The 16,356-nt window shown below is 49.1% G+C and overlaps 1 protein-coding gene across 1 annotated transcript in view; it reads left to right on the top strand.

The window, feature by feature from the left end:
* Positions 1-16,356, top strand: part of HEPACAM2 (HEPACAM family member 2) — a 117,247-nt gene that overhangs the window by 89,288 nt on the left and 11,603 nt on the right. The window contains exons 5-7 of the mRNA XM_073677355.1: positions 13,391-13,516; positions 15,594-15,621; positions 15,719-15,756. Of these exons, the coding sequence (XP_073533456.1) occupies positions 13,391-13,516; positions 15,594-15,621; positions 15,719-15,756 (192 nt within the window). The remainder of the gene's footprint in view (positions 1-13,390; positions 13,517-15,593; positions 15,622-15,718; positions 15,757-16,356) is intronic.

Here is a 16,356-nt window from a genome sequence, read left to right as displayed (position 1 = left end):
CCTACAGCACTGGGTATTCCACCCCCCTCCCCACTCCAGCCAGGGACATAGTCGGTCGTACCTGCATTTCTGTCTAATGGGAGTACCTTTGAGCTGTCCCTCGGAAATGGGGTGAGTGTGCTGTATGCCGCTACCTGAGTCCTGGTCCACACTCCATCCTTACCCGGGAGTGGAATATCACACCTCTGGCAGAGGTGCAATACCCCTGTAGCAGCCGAGCCCTCGGGGCGCTACACAATCTCCACACATCTTTAGCCCCCATCTCCTCACTCTCCTGTCCAGACTTAGCATTGTCACACTACAATAATACACTGAAGAGCGCCCTAGATGAAGCAGCACCTTCTACAGGCAGAAAGACCCGACACAGACAACGGCAGCCCTGGCACACGATGCAAACACGTTTTCTTCAGCATGGCTCAAGGTGTGCTGAGCGGCAGTGGAGAAAATCTCTTTTAGCAGAAGACTTCATCCACTATAAATTCATGCTCAAAACCTATAACTCTGCCCTTCATCTGGCCAAACAATCCTACTTCACCACCCTCATCACTTCACTATCCAACAATCCAAAACGACTTTTTGAAACCTTAAACTTCCTCCTGATCCCTAAAGCCCAGCCCCCACCACCAACCTCAGCGGGGAGGATCTGGCCACTTATTTCCTGGAAAAAATCAACCACATCCATCAGGACATCTCAGCCCAATCTCCTCAGTGCCTGGATCCCCTTCCCTGCCGCACTTCAAGTTCTCTAGCCATCTTTGAACCTATCACAGAAGAAGAAGTTACCCAGCTCCTCGCTTCTTCTCGGCCTACATCCTGCAACAGTGACCCCATTCCGTCACATCTCCTGCAGTCTCTCTCACTGGTGGTCACCACTCACCTGACTAAAATATTTAACCTCTCTCTTTCTTCAGGTATCTTTCCCTCCTCAGTTAAACATGCCATCATAACCCCTTTACTGAAAAAGCCATCCCTGGACCAGAACTGCGCTGCTAACTACAGACCGGTCTCTAATCTTCCTTTCATCTCTAAACTCCAGGAACGCTTGGTCCACTCCCATCTAATCCGCTATCTCTCAGATAACTCTCTCCCCGAACCTCTACAATCTGGTTTCCGCTGATCTACTAACAGCTAAATCCAAAGGTCGCTGCTCCCTGCTGATTCTCCTGGATCTCTCTGCTGATTCTCCTGGATCTCTCTGCTGATTCTCCTGGATCTCTCTGCAGCATTTGACACTGTGGATCACCAGCTCCTCCTCACTATGCTCCACTCTATAGGCCTCAAGGAAACCGCTCTCTCCTGGTTCTCCTCCTACCTCTCTGACCTCTCCTTCACTGTGTCTTTTGCCGGCTCCTCTTCCTATCCTCATCCCCTTACTATCGGGGTTCCGCAGGGCTCAGTCCTAGGCCCCCTCCTCTTCTCTCTATACACTGCCCCTATTGGACAAACAATCAGCAGATTTGGGTTCCAGTATCATCTCTAGGCTGACAACACCCAATTATACACTTCTTCCCCTGACATCACCCCTACCCTAATACAAAATACCAAGGATTGTTTATCTGCTGTGTCTAACATCATGTCCTCCCTCTATCTGAAACTGAATCTCTCAAAAACTGAACTTCTTGTGTTTCTCCCCTCTACTAACCTAACTCAAACTAACATTGAAATTACCTTGGAGGGTTCAACCATAACTCCCAAGCTGCACGCCCGCTGCCTTGGGGTCATATTTGACACTAAACTTTCCTTTATTCCCCATATCCGATCACTCACCCGCTCTTGTCATCTGCATCTTAAAAACATCTTCAGAATCCGACCTTTTCTCACCTTTGAAACTGCTAAAACTCTTACTGTCGCTCTTATTCACTCTCTTCTGGACTACTGCAACGCTGTTCTGATCGGTCTCCCTTTTACCAAAATTTCTCCTCTCCAATCCGTCCTGAATGCGGCAGCCAGGGTCGTATTTCAGTTCAGCCGTTTCACAGATGCCTCCATCTTGTGCCAGACATTACACTGGTTGCCCATTTGCTACAGGGTCCAATATAAACTCATCACTCTCACCCACAAAGCTCTCCACAGTTCTGCACCGCCTTATATCTCCTCTCTCATCTCTGTCTATCGCCCTATACATGCCCTCCATTCTGCAAATGACCTAAGACTAACATCCCCCATAATCCAAACCTCGCACATCTGTCTCCAAAACTTCTCTCGTGCTGCACCAGTTTTCTGGAATGCTCTACCCCAGACGATCCGACTGATGCCTAGCCTCTATGTCTTCAAGCGCGCTTTAAAAACCTATCTCTTTAAACAAGCCCACCACCTTAACTACTCAGTAAATTAACTTTCCCCCTGTTCCCTCCTTCTAAATATTGTTCAGAATCTGCCCCCTACTGTTCATCTGTCTCTACACCCTCCATGCACACGATAACTGCACTCGGTAATTGAGTATTGCACTTGAACATACAGGCTGATGACCGGATCATACAGCTTTATATGATAATCCCGACTTATTATAATTGCCTAACCTGAAATAACAAGCACTTTCCACCTATTGTGTCCCCCCATTTCCTTGTAGAATGTAAGCAGCGAGCAGGGACCTCACTCCTAATGTAACTGTTTAAACTGTCTCACCTTGTATTGAATTTATTGTCTGTACATGTCTCCGCTTAATTAAGTGCTGCGGAATATGCTGGCGCTATATAAATAACAATTATTATAATTATTATTATTATTAGACAGAGATGAGGAGGAGATGTAGGGCAGTGCAGTACTGTGGCGAGGATGGGCAAGGTGGTAGACGGATATGAGGGAGGAGATGTAGGGCTGTGCAGCAATGTGGAGAGGATGGGTATGGTGGTAAACAGAGATGAAGGAGGAGATTTTGGGCGGTGCAGTACTGTGGTGAGGACAGGTAGGGTGGTAGACACAGATGAGGGAGGAGATGTAGGGCGGTGCAGCACTTTGGTGAGGATGGGTAGGGTGGTAGACAGATGAGTGGGAGATATAGGGCTGTGCAGCACTGTGTTGAGGACGGGTAGGGTGGTAGACAGAGATGAGGAGAAGGTATAGGGCTGTGGTGAGCATAGGCGGATTATAATGAGGGCAATCCGGACTACCTCCCGGAGCCTCGGGTCTCCAGGGGACCCGGGGCTCCGGGGGGGCTATGGCCGGATTGCCCTCATTATATGTGTGGCCGCGCGGCACATACCGGCAGACAGTGGCGGGGGGGGCCCCCGGACCACTCCCCCAGCAGCGGTGCACGGCCGCTACTTCTTCTTCAGCCGGGCCAGCTCTGCAGCAGTTAACTTCCTTGTGTGCTGGCCCGGCCGCGTCACTGCTAGGAGACATGGCCCTGTGCGCGGCCGTGTCTCCTAGCTGTGACGTCGCGCCGTGCGCGCCCGGCCTGCACTGCTACTTACCACCGGAGAGAAGCAGGAGCCAGGAGGACTGGAGCCGGGGGATGGTGAGTGAGTGAGTGTGTGTGTGTGTGTGTGTGTGAGAGAGTGTGTGTATGTGTATGTATGTATAGGCAGATATCATTGTGTGATGTCTGTTTATATGTATTTTTGTGTTTCAAATGTGTTTATGCGTGTATGTATATGTTTGTGTGCCTGACTGCGTGCGGCCTCCTGCTGAGTATAGATGGCGCCATGCGACCTCCTGCTGTCTCTGGAGGGGGGGGCGTGCGGCCTCCCGCTGTGTCTAGATGGCTCCGTGCGGCCTCCCGCTGTGTCTAGATGGCTCCGTGCGGCCTCCCGCTGTGTCTAGATGGCTCCGTGCGGCCTCCCGCTGTGTCTAGATGGCTCCGTGCGGCCTCCCGCTGTGTCTAGATGGCTCCGTGCGGCCTCCCGCAGTGTCTAGATGGCTCCGTGCGGCCTCCCGCAGTGTCTAGATGGCACCGTGCTGCCTCCCGATGTGTATAGATGGCTCCGTGCGGCTCCCTGCTGTGTATAGATGGCTCCGTGCGGCTCCCTGCTGTGTATAGATGGCTCCGTGCGGCTCCCTGCTGTGTCTAGATGGCTCCGTGCGGCTCCCTGCTGTGTATAGATGGCTCCGTGCGGCCTCCTGCTGTGTATAGATGGCTACGTGTGCTCAATATTGAGTCATACAATTAATGTAAGGCTATGTGCCCACGATGCAGAAATGCTCCGGATTTTTTTTGAGAGTTTCTGCATCTCCCTGGCAGAAAAAACACACGCGGATTGTACATGCGGATTGTACATGCGGATTGTACATGCGGATTGTACATGCGTTTTTCCTGCCAGGGACATGCGGATGTGAAGCGTTCTTCACATGCATTTCCGCATGCGGGTTGACAAGCGCTTTCCAAGCGATTTTAGCATCACTTGGAAAGTGCTTGACAACTTAGTCACACTATATAAATCCATGCAACCACCTTCTGATGGCCTGCCGACGTCAGCGGTCGCGTGACCCGTCACATGACTAAATGACGTCATGGCAGGTCCTTTTTAGACCATCGCGAGCTGCCTGCTAGCCAGGACGCATCGGATAAAGACACCGGGGGCCATCAGAAGGTAAGTATAATATTTATTTAATTCTTTTTTTTACAGGTTCTATGGTACCCGGGTCCGGAGGAGAGTCTCCTTTTCTCCAAACCCGGGTACCATCCGCACATTGAAACGCATGGATTCTGCATGTACAGATGCAGTGATGCGGATTACATGCGTTCCAATGCAAGTCAATGGCGTCAAAAACGCCGCGCTTCCGCAAAATAATTGTTAGTGCTGCGGATTTTTCCGCAATGATAATCCGCAGCGGAAAGTTCCGCAGCATGTGCACAGCACATGCGGATTATCATTGGGGAACATGGCAGGCCTTTTACCAAGCGTTTTTTAAGCGTTTCTGCAGCGGAATTGCCGCTGCGGAAACCCTTAAAAAACGAATAGTGGGCACACAGCCTAAAAAAAATTATTATAATTAATATTGTGCCAAATTAATTTCACGTGAACTATCACATGATCTATCACAGGGGATCATGTGACATGTCACGTGATACATCAGGTGTTTGTGTGTGGGGTGGGGGGCCCGCGCCTTCTAAACTGCCCGGGGCCCTTGCTACTCTTAATCCACCCCTGGTGGTGAGGATGGGTATGGTTGTAGACAGAGATGAAGGACGAGATGTAAGGCTGTGCAGTACTGTGGTGAGGACAGGTAGGGTGGTAGACAGATGAGTGGGAGATGTAGGGGTGTGCAGCACTGTGTTGAGGACGGTTAGGGTGGTAGACAGAGATGAGGAGGAGATGTAGGGCTGTTCAGTACTGTGATGAGGAATGGTAGGGTGGTAGACAGAGATGAGGAGGAGATGTAAGGCTGTGCAGTACTGTGATGAGGATTGCTAGGGTGGTAGACAGATGAGGACGAGATGTTGGGTTGTCCAGCAATGTGAAGAGGACAGGTAGGGTGGTAGACAGGGATGAAGGAGGAGATGTAGGGCTGTGCAGTACAGTGATGACGATTGGTAGGGTGGTATACAGAGATGAGGAGGAAATGTAGGGCAGTGCAGCACTGTGGAGAGGACTGATAGGGTGGTAGACAGAGATGAGGAGGAGATGTAGGGCTGTGCAGTACTGTGATGAGGATTGCTAGGGTGGTAGACAGATGAGGAGGAGATGTTGGGTTGTCCAACAATGTGAAGAGGACAGGTAGGGTGGTAGACAGGGATGAAGGAGGAGATGTAGGGCTGTGCAATACTGTGGTGAGGATAAGTAGGGTGATAGATAGAGATGAGGAGGAGATGTAGGGCTGTGCAGTACTGTGGTGAGGATAAGTATGGTGATAGATAGAGATGAGGAGGAGATGTAGGGCTGTGCAGTACTGTGGTGAGGATAAGTATGGTGATAGATAGAGATGAGGAGAAGATGTAGGGCTGTGCAGTACTGTGGTGAGGTCAGGTATGGTGTAGACAGGGATGAAGGAGGAGGTGTTGGGCTGTGCTGCTGACGCGCCCTCATGGCCGTGGGGTGCTCGGCAGCCGGGCCTCTGGATGCCGGTTGGCGGGAGACTATCACGGTGGCTGTACCGGTCCGTGACCTAGGACGGTCAGTGCAAAAGGGGGTATTTTATATGTGATTATTCGTGACGCCACCTGTGGTGTCTGGTGAGGATCACCAGCGCTGCAACAGTCCTCTGAGGCAGATGTTAGGGCAGCTTGTGATGGAACGGCTCCCCACAGGTGGAGCAGGCCTCAGGGCAGTGAAGTGAGGGAGAGTGGTTGTGATGGGCGTTGTGGTACAGGGGGAATGACGGCGCCGATGAAAGAATGGATGGAGGCAGTGCAGTGCAGTCATCCAAGGTTTTACTCACGGTTCTTTAGACACTTCACAGGTGCACTTTACAGGTAAAGGCCCCCCTCGTCGCGCTGCATTCACCGGGCAGGGGTTCAGTCCTTCCTCAGACAGCTTGGGGGTACCTGGCAGATCCCCACTTTCTCGTGTTCCTATTTTGACCGTCTTTACTCTGGTCTTTCTCCCTCCTGCTCTGCGCTGCCCACTCTCAATCCCGCTCGGGTGCTCTGAAGTCCTTCCAGTACGTCGGATCCGGGACCCACTTGACCCTCCTGGGGGATTAGAATGCCGCAGCGATCCCTCTGTCTTCTGACAGATGCGAGGCGTACGGGTGCCATCCTGCACGCGCCGTACCCCCTGGGATCCTTCCTTAGAACGGAGCCTACTCCCTGCTCCCCTCCTGGGCCTCCTGACTTGGCCCTAACTGTGGAGCAGATCTCCTAATGAGACTCTGCTCCCGGACTGTTCTTCTGAACAGCTCCCTAGAACTGACACGACTACTCAACTGCCACGCTAAGATGGCTTCCCTATTTATACTCCTATCACAAGTGCTTCCTCCAACTACTTTCTCCACCCACACCCATTACCTCTTCCCCCTACTTTTGGGTTCCCCCCACTCCAGCCAGGGTCAGGGCTCAGCAGCTGCGCTCTGCATGTTGCCCTTCCAGCCGGCCTGGAGCAGTGTAGTGTTGGATGCAGGTGTTTGTGGTTCCGTGCAGCACTCCCTCCTTACCTGAGAGAAGGGAGACACCACACCTCAGGGAGAGGTGCAGTACCTCTGTGGCGACTGAGCCCTCAGGGGCGCCACATTCCCCCCCGGTAAAACACAGCACGTCCGTGGGCTGGAACAAAGCAAAACAAGGTATAAATGACATGCAAAAATTTTTAAGAATGCATTAGCATATAAAATTAGAAAACATCTCTTTCCCTTTATGGGAGGCACATCACTTTGAATTTGCAGATTCCATTTTTACAAACATTATAAAACTTTCTTAATCAACATTCTTCTTTTCCAAGTGCAACAGGTAGCAGCCTGAGAGACCCGTCCACAAACCCTCAACGTAGGCCCTGGGCGTGGCTGCAGGGCATAGGTGATCCGGAGTTGGACCACGGCTTCCGCCACGCCAAACAGGTTTTTGTTCTGTGGTCATGGGCTTTATTATAAAACCAATAGGGTGTACTTTAAGAAGTGCTGAACTATGTACAAAGTCAACGTCCGGCTGCTCACAGTCCTCAGCCTGTATACCCTGACGGGTAATAGTAGAAACACACACTCCTAAAACATTATTTAACTTTTAACTATATGGGCAACGTCCAGCCCTACTTGCTGATTCAATATTGGGAACCCCGCCTGGGGTATTCCTCATTTTTCCCTGACCCAGCCGGGTCACGAGGGACTTCCTGCAGCGGTGTGTCCTTGTTGACTTGGTACACATGCAGGGCATACCAGCCACGTTCACCATGGTGCCGGGTGAACGTAACATGATCTCCCGGATACAGGTTCCGGTTGGGATGGCCTTCCTCCAGCTCGGGCTCCATATCCAGCCGGTAGACAAATAAGTCCCTGTTAAAATCGGGACTGCGGATGAATCCCCACCCAGCCTTCAAATTGAATTTGACTATCAGGCCTTCCTCGCGGGGGCTGGGGTGGGCTGTCTCCGCCTGGCGGACCTGCGCTTTGGTGGCCTTGTCTCGGGCCTCCAGGCGTTCACTGCACGCTTCCCGCGCGCGTCGCTCCTTTTCAAGCTGCCGGAGCTCCTTTCTGCAGAACTCTTTCCTTCTTAGGGCGGCAGCCTCGGTCTCCTGCGAGAACCCCATCAGGTTCCCCCCCCTTGGTTGTCCCAGCATAACTCCTCTTCGCCGGGGCAGGCAACCGGGGGCGCTGGTATTGGGAGGAGCGGGCACGGCTGCTGATCCTCAAAGCGGGCGGACCAGTCAAAGACCGGCGCGCCGTATACCCACTCCAGCGTCGGAGGCGGAGGTGGCGGGAGGGCTCCCAGCAGTAAGCCCGCAGCTTCAGCGCCCGGGATTAGAGGTTCCGGAAGGGCACTATGTGGGGGATCTTCTGACTCAGCGCCCGGGGGTGGAGGTTCCGGGCTGCACGGCTGTTCCAGCCAGGGTACAGCAGCATACAGCAAGGGCTGGGGGAAGAGGCCCAGGAGCAGGTCGGCGCTAGCAGCGCCCGGGACTGGGGATTCTCTCCTACCTGCTCCTGTACTCCACACGGCCTCCTGGTTCTCCACAGGCTCCGCCGGGGCTGGTGGGCGGCTGCTGGCATCCGGTCTCACTTTCCGTCGTGCCGCTAACTTTTTCAGCAGCTCGCTTTTCCATCTGGCGACCGCTGCCTGCTGGGCTTGCTCCACCTGTTGGCCCAGCTCGAGGACCTCGCTCTCGTGGAACACCATGTCCTCCGGGGACAACTTTTCCACTTCTCCCTCTATAGTGAGGGGGTGACTGGATGCTGTGGCAGGCCAGAGGCGGAGGCTGGACTCTTGCTTCCTTCCATCCTGGCTGCCGGGTGCGGTCTGGCTAGACGGGTCGAGACCACATCCTGTCTCCATTCCTTTTCTCCTCCTCCTCTCTTCTTTTGGGGGCGGTCCCATGGCGATTTGCTGTCAGTCACTCCCTGTGACGGCCTTCCTGCCTTGACGGACACATCTATGCGGACAGTCACTGTTGCAAGGGGCAGGGTATGCTTTTGGCGCCATTCTGGGACCCGGCCCACAATGGGTGGTTCCATACTGTTGTCTTTGATCACGCACATAATGGCGCCCGTTCTTCTGGGGCGGGCGCCACATTCAGTAACCTAACACGACTCTTTAGGCACACTTCACCCGACGGTACGGCTGGTCATGCATCCTGTTCGTGACGCCAAGACTGACGCGCACCCAGGGCCGTGGGGTACTCGGCAGCCGGGCCTCTGGATGCCAGTTGGCGGGAGACTATCACGGTGGCTGGCCCGGTCTGTGACCCAGGGCAGTCAGTTCAAAACGGGGTATTTTATATGGGATTATTCGTGACGCCACCTGTGGTGTCTGGTGAGGATCACCAGCGCTGCAACAGTCCTCTGAGGCAGATGTTAGGGCAGCTTGTGATGGAACGGCTCCCCACAGGTGGAACAGGCCTCAGGGCAGTGAAGTGAGGGAGAGTGGGTTGCGCTGGGCGTTGTGGTGCAGGGGCAACGATGGCGCTGATGAAAGAATGGACGGAGGCAGTGCAGTGCAGTCATCCAAGGTTTTACTCACGGTTCTTTAGACACTTCACAGGTGCACTTTACAGGTAAAGGCCTCCCTCGTCGCGCTGCGTTCACCGGGCAGGGGTTCAGTCCTTCCTCAGACAGCTTGGGGGTACCTGGCAGAACCCCACTTTCTCGTGTTCCTATTTTGACCGTCTTTACTCTGGTCCTTCTCCCTCCTGCTCTGCGCTGCCCACTCTCAATCCAGCTCGGGTGCTCTGAAGTCCTTCCAATACGTCGGATCCGGGACCCACTTGACCCTCCTGGGGGATTAGAATACCGCAGCGATCCCTCTGTCTTCTGACAGATGCAGGGCGTACGGGTGCCGTCCTGCACGTGCCGTACCCCCTGGGATCCTTCCTTAGAATGGAGCCTACTCCCTGCTCCCCTCCGGGGCCTTCTGATCTGGCCCTAACTGTGGAGCAGATCTCCTAATGAGACTCTGCTCCCGGACTGTTCTTCTGAACAGCTCCCTAGAACTGACACGACTACTCAACTGCCACGCTAAGATGGCTTCCCTATTTATACTCCTATCACAAGTGCTTCCTCTATCTACTTCCTCCATCCACACCCACTACTGGTTCCCCCTACCTTTGGGTTCCCCCCACTCCAGCCAGGGCCAGGGCTCAGTAGAAACATACATTGCGTATGGAGCAGTGTAGTGTTGGATGCAGGTGTTTGGGGTTCGGGGCAGCACTCCCTCCTTACCTGAGAGAAGGGAGACACCACATCTCAGGGAGAGGTGCAGTACCTCTGTGGAGACTGAACCCTCAGGGGCGCCACACAGCAATGTACAGAGGACTGGTAGGAGTCTCATGGTGTGGACCTCAAAATAGGAGAATGTAAATGAAGGGATCACAATATACATTTCAGGTCAAGAGAGTATCCTGCCAACATCTCAACCTTGTCTGTTCTCAGGTCAGGGGGTATGAGAAAAGTTTAGCCCACCATACGAGAGAGCAGGAGACCTGGTGTCCGGCTGTTATATCCAGGTTTAAGTGCCAGAAGCTTAAGAGATCTGGGTGGCGTATCGTATGTGATCACTGCTCTGCCCACAATGGTTGGGACCCCAGCAATCAGCAACCCACCATACTAATATGACTTGGGCACGGTTGAAAGGGGTTTTCCCAAAATCACAAGTTACATCCTGTCTATAGAATAGAGAATAACTCACTCATTGCTGAGGGTCCGACCGATGGGATCCCTGGGGGTCCCAAAGGTCAGACTTCCAGCACACAGCAAATTATGGCATAAACCAGTATTTAACAATTAAATTCAGCTGAAATAAGATCCATCAGCAGCTGTCCTGCTTGCTGATGGTTTCCAGTAAAAAAAAAAAAAAAAAAAAAAGATATGTAGAAAAGATGCAGAATTTCACAATGGTAAAATAATGTAACGCTGATGTGATGCACAGAGATGGTGCTGCACATCTCCCGAACAGTACGGGCAGAGAAGTGGCACCGTGTCAGCTATTCACAGAACTGAACAAACCCGTCTGTCCACAATGTCATTTATTATTAAAGTAAACACATGTAGCTGCGGCTGTTTGCTGACAGTGACACAGTGACAGAGCGCGCACAAAGCTCTGCTTCACCAGCGGGGCGAGTGCTGACTGACAGCCCAACAATAACCAGATACAGTTATGAATATGATGAAGCAACGCACCAAGTGACAAAGTAATACGGCTACCAGATGGGCGGAAAAGTACACACGGCATGTGGACATGTGGAACGCGTGTGCCGCCATACGCTGCCATCGTGATAAACAGTATATAAAGTATTCACGCCCTGGGGTCCAGAATTCAGTGTCAATTCAGTCTGCAAAATAACAACTGCTATAATATAATACACAACTATTTCCTGGACTTGTGTTTATTCACGGAAGCCGGTGTAAAGAGGCAGTGTAAAGCATGGGGGATAGAGCTGTAGCCTGATGGGACAAGAAGGGAATTTTAAAGGGGTTCCGGATCGGGATGACGTTGCATCTACAGATTGCCAGTTATCAGTGCCAATACAGAAAAGATGGCGTCGGAGAACCCCTTTATATTAACTTTAGAGAATGCATGGCTGTAATAAAAAAATAGCATAAACCGACCTCTTGCTGGGCTTGTTTTTATGCAAAGAAACCAATATAAATATGCAGTGTAAAGCATGGGGGACAGAGCAGCAGGCTGATGAGACAGAAGAGGGATTTTAAAGGAGGTCTTCATTAATGTTCACTTCAGTATCTAGAGATGATCAGAACCGGTGACCTTGCGTCCGCAAATGACTACCAGGACCCACGTACAATTGTCGAGGGATTCTGCAAATGTCCTATTCTAATCACACAACATCAGCGCCGTTCTCCCCTCATTGCAAAAGTGATTGGTAGCAGAAAACCCCTTCAAAATCCTATTAGAGAATGCATCTAAAATGAAGGCTATAATAGAAATGAGCTTACATCAGGCAGAAGAGAAGACAAGTAAATAGATGCAGTGTAAAGCATGGGGGACAAAGCAGCAGCCTAAAGAGACAGAGGTCGATTGAAGAATGCATCTAAAATGACTGCTGTAATACAGTTCGGCTATCCCAGCTTCTTGCTGAGTTTGTGTTTAGAGACAGAAGCTCATGTAAGTAAGCAAGGATGTAGTGTAAAGCATGGCAGACAGAGTGGAAGTTCACACCCCTCAAACTTTTACATTATGATTTTTTTGTGTGTGATTGCACCTTGCGTTTGATATCTATATAGCAGATTTATCGCACTGGGCGGCTCCCAAATGTCACATTATCCGTAGATACAGACATCATTATAAAGCTGCTCAGCTCGGTCATAAACATGAAGGATGGCAGCAGGAACACACACCACATAGTTGTTATTTTTGGATACAGTTACTTCCTTCTATCTGGAACTTTTTATTTTTTTAACAATGCAGTCACATTAATACTTAACCCCTTCCTGCACCACAACAAACAATACTACATCACCCCTTTATGGCACTTTGTCATCATGCGGCTACTGTCCGTGTGCCCCCTGTGATCAGTGCTCGGGGGACAGCTGTAATATACAAGGACAGTTATCCTCTGTATATTGTAATGGGAAAAAATGATGTCAAATTAAAGTCCCTTTTAGAATTAATAACATAAAGTGAAAAAATAAACAAGGAAAAAAAGGGAAAAAAAGTATAAAAAATTACAAAAACACACAAATTAGGTAATAAAAAACCCCCAAACAAATGTAATATTCCCATAGTTTGTATAACTATCTATACTGTTCGCTGAGTCAGAGATAGCAAAAATGTTTAAAGAAAAACAGCAAAAAGTTATTAGTTCTGAAATGTTGAGAAGTAAAATAAAAAGTTGTGCAAACTAAAAATGGAATGGAACTCAAAGAGTTATTTTTCTCCATATAAATGACACTTAAAGGGGTTCGTCCACTACTTTTTATATTGGTGATCTAGCCTTCAGGTAGGTCTTTAATATAAGATCCTGGGGGTCTGACACCCGGCGCTCCTAGAGGTCAGCCGTTATCGGCTCTGGCAGCGGTGAACTCTGCAGCGCCATATACTGTTTAGTGGCCGTTGCTGGTACTGCAGATCAGAAGAAGGGAACAGGGACTGATCTGCAGCAACTACACAGCGCACCGATCATATAGAAGACAAGAGTCCTGCAAATTGTTTATCTGAATTCTCCTGTGGGGATCTTTTGATTTATATTCACGTGTTTTTTTATAATTATAATTTTATTATAATTTTTTTTAATTTTCAACTTATTTATTCATTTATTACTATTGTTAATACATTAAAAATATTTTACTCACACTTATTTCTCTATATATTTATTTTATATTCTAATTAACATTTTATTTATTATTTTAACAGACCCAGAAAAACTTTCCCTGATTCCAAGTTCCTTGTCCCCGCTGGCCGCCATCACCGGAGTGTCACTGTTTGTAATTGTCTCCATTTGCTTTATATTTGTTTGGAAAAAATATCAACTTCACAGAGGTGAGCAGCGGTATATACAGCCGTTATATAGCCATTATATTGTATCCATGATTTATAAAACAAGTTCTGCTGGATACATTATTCAGTACAGTGTCCGGCTCGGCGCAGACGACAGTATATTCTCTCATCCAAGAGAATCGGGTCAATAATGCTAATTACACTCTGATCACGGTGAGCTCCGATTCTCTCGGATGAGGAGAAGATGGAGGAAAAAATGTCTCCATTCTGTCAACCTGTGGAAATCAGACTGCACTCAGATGTCATCTGAGTGCAGTCCGATGTTTTCCACGGAGTCATTGACTTGCATATCCGAGTGTGATCTGAATATCAGATCCAGCTCGGGCATGCTGCGAAGAGTAAAAAATAGTGCAGAAAAGTATATAATCTGTCCCGTGTCTTTAAGAATCTCATAATTCACAGTCACAATAGACTGAGTGTATTGGGCTATGTTCACAGGGAGTTTTTTAAAACGGATACTCTCCAAAATCCTCCTCGGGGTTTGTGCACACAACGTCTTTTTTTCAGGTGGATTCACTTAGAATCCGCATGAAAAAATGCAAAGAAAAAGTTATCAAAAATGACAAACTCCTGCACAGCAATGTGGAAACGATTTGCTGTGCAAATGTTTGTTCTTTTGAAAACTTTCAGTATAGAAAAAAAAACGTCAGCGTGTTTTGAAGCGTCTCTCTCCTGTTTACAAGAGCAATCCCGCACCAACTCCCGGCCGTACCTGAACCCTTGGGAGAGCTGTTAAAAATATAATAAAAATAAAAAATAACAATAAAATATAATAAAAAGAGTAAAAAAAAAAAAAAGGCAAAAATCGTATTGCTGTAAAAAATGTTTTAGAAATTACTTTTAACTCAGTGAGGATTTTATTTTATGTTTTTATCTTGCGTTTAAGTCAATGAGGATTTTGACATAAACATAAAAATTAAGGTTAGTTAAAGAAAAATTGGAATTAATTTTATGGGGCCAAAACACGCAACCGTTACATACAAGAAAGGTGACCTGCCCCCCCTTTTTTTTATTTAACGACTAAGTCCTATTCATAAACTCGCCCCTAGTGGAGCTCCTGTGTCCCCACATGTCCCCCACACATTATGATGCTCCCAAAGTGAACCCCCAGTGTATGATACCCCAACACATAATGCACAGCATGATACACACACAGTGCCTCCATTACACATTATGATCCCTCCACAGTGCCCCCACACATTTTGTTGTCTCCTTCAGTCCCCATCATACTGTATGGTGCCCCAAAAGCCCCCACCACAGCATCCCCTTGCACCTCAGCATGGTGCCTGCCCACTCTGCCCCACTGTCAAATATTATATAAATCCCCTCATCCTACAAAGAGCAGAGCCGATCTCCACAGGGGAATGGTGGAGCAGGGAGCTGACGGGTCCCTGCTCCACCATTATATTTAACTATATCTGCAACCAAAACAAGCAGATATATCAGAAGGTGGGACAAGCCACCAACCTGCCGGGACAACGGGAAAGCTTCCCAAATCTGGGACTGTGCTGCTGGATTCGGGACAGTTGTTAGGTACGGCTGAGGCGGCCATATTTGTAAAAGTGCCAACAGGAAGTGCTGCCACATCCTATTTGAGAATTTCGATACCTGGCATCCCTGCACGTTTACATATACACTCTGAGCGATGAGGTACGATCTCAGCATCCGGACCTCTCCCGATCATTACTTCTGACTAGAGTAGGTGCCAATCGATTCGGTGATGCCATCAGGTTGGAGGCGGCCCTCTGGACCCCCATTCATCGGGAACAGATTACTGTCCAGCGAATGGATTTGCCCCAATGCTACATCACATGTGATGCTCTTGACACCCAGGCGGGGGCGCCGCACACAGACCTTGCTAGTCACCTTAGGTTAAATTTTCAGAAACTTATGGTGCTGTTGTCTCATGAAGTCAGTGTCAATAAAGCTAATTCAATCTCGTCAACCAAGATGGCTGCACTTCCTGTTCACCGCAACTGAATCACTTACTGCAGCCATAAAGTGAGACTGAGATTAGTCTGATAGCGGATGTATTCTGAGGCTCTTCTTTCTATTGCAGCCATCCAGTGGAAGCTCCAGCCCCGCAGGTATCATATCATTTTTTTTCTTATATATATATAATATAATATATATATAATTTATTTATTTTTTAATTTTTAATCCACTTTCTTGTCACAATTACAGGCCTTCAACCGAATACAGAAGGACGCCCATCTACTCAGGTACGGCCGCTTCCTCATAGGTACAAGCAGGGCAAAGAAAAGCCTCATTGTTCATCTGCTGATTAGAGAAGTGGGTGAACACCACGGATCAGTGATTTTTACTTTTAATTAGAATCACTTCCCCGATAGGTTTAAACAAAACTATTAACAAAACGGTAACAACAAAAAAGGGTCTTCTTATAGGAGCGGAATGGTGCGGCGTGGTCGCTGCCGTTCTGTTCATTCCCTATAGGACTGACGGAGATCGCCAAGCGCTGTACTCAGCTATCTCCCATCAGCCGTGGGTGCATTGCCTTTAAATAATACAATTTTACCTGCCTGCAGTTGCCACTAGAGGGAGCTCTGTTCATTGAACATCATACATATTTGTTTGCAGTGAGCTCCCCCTAGCAGTGACTACAGAAAGTTAGAATTTTATTCTTTAAAGGGGTTATCCTCTTTCAGAAAACCACTGTTTTCCCAGGTGCAATTTGCAATAAAAAAAACCATCCACACTTTACTCAACCTTCCCGGATCCAGAGTTGAGTTTCCTCCACTGCTCTTACTGTCTGTTATTGGCTGCAGTGCTGATTCTCAACCCAATCAGTAAGGTCATTTCCG

This window comes from Phyllobates terribilis, unplaced genomic scaffold (genome assembly GCF_046119375.1).
Source record: "Phyllobates terribilis strain yellow unplaced genomic scaffold, ASM4611937v1 Scaffold_4__5_contigs__length_816908805, whole genome shotgun sequence".
NCBI classification, from domain to species: Eukaryota; Metazoa; Chordata; class Amphibia; order Anura; family Dendrobatidae; genus Phyllobates; species Phyllobates terribilis.
Note: the sequence above shows the minus strand (reverse complement) of the source record. Positions and strands in the feature narration are given on the sequence as shown.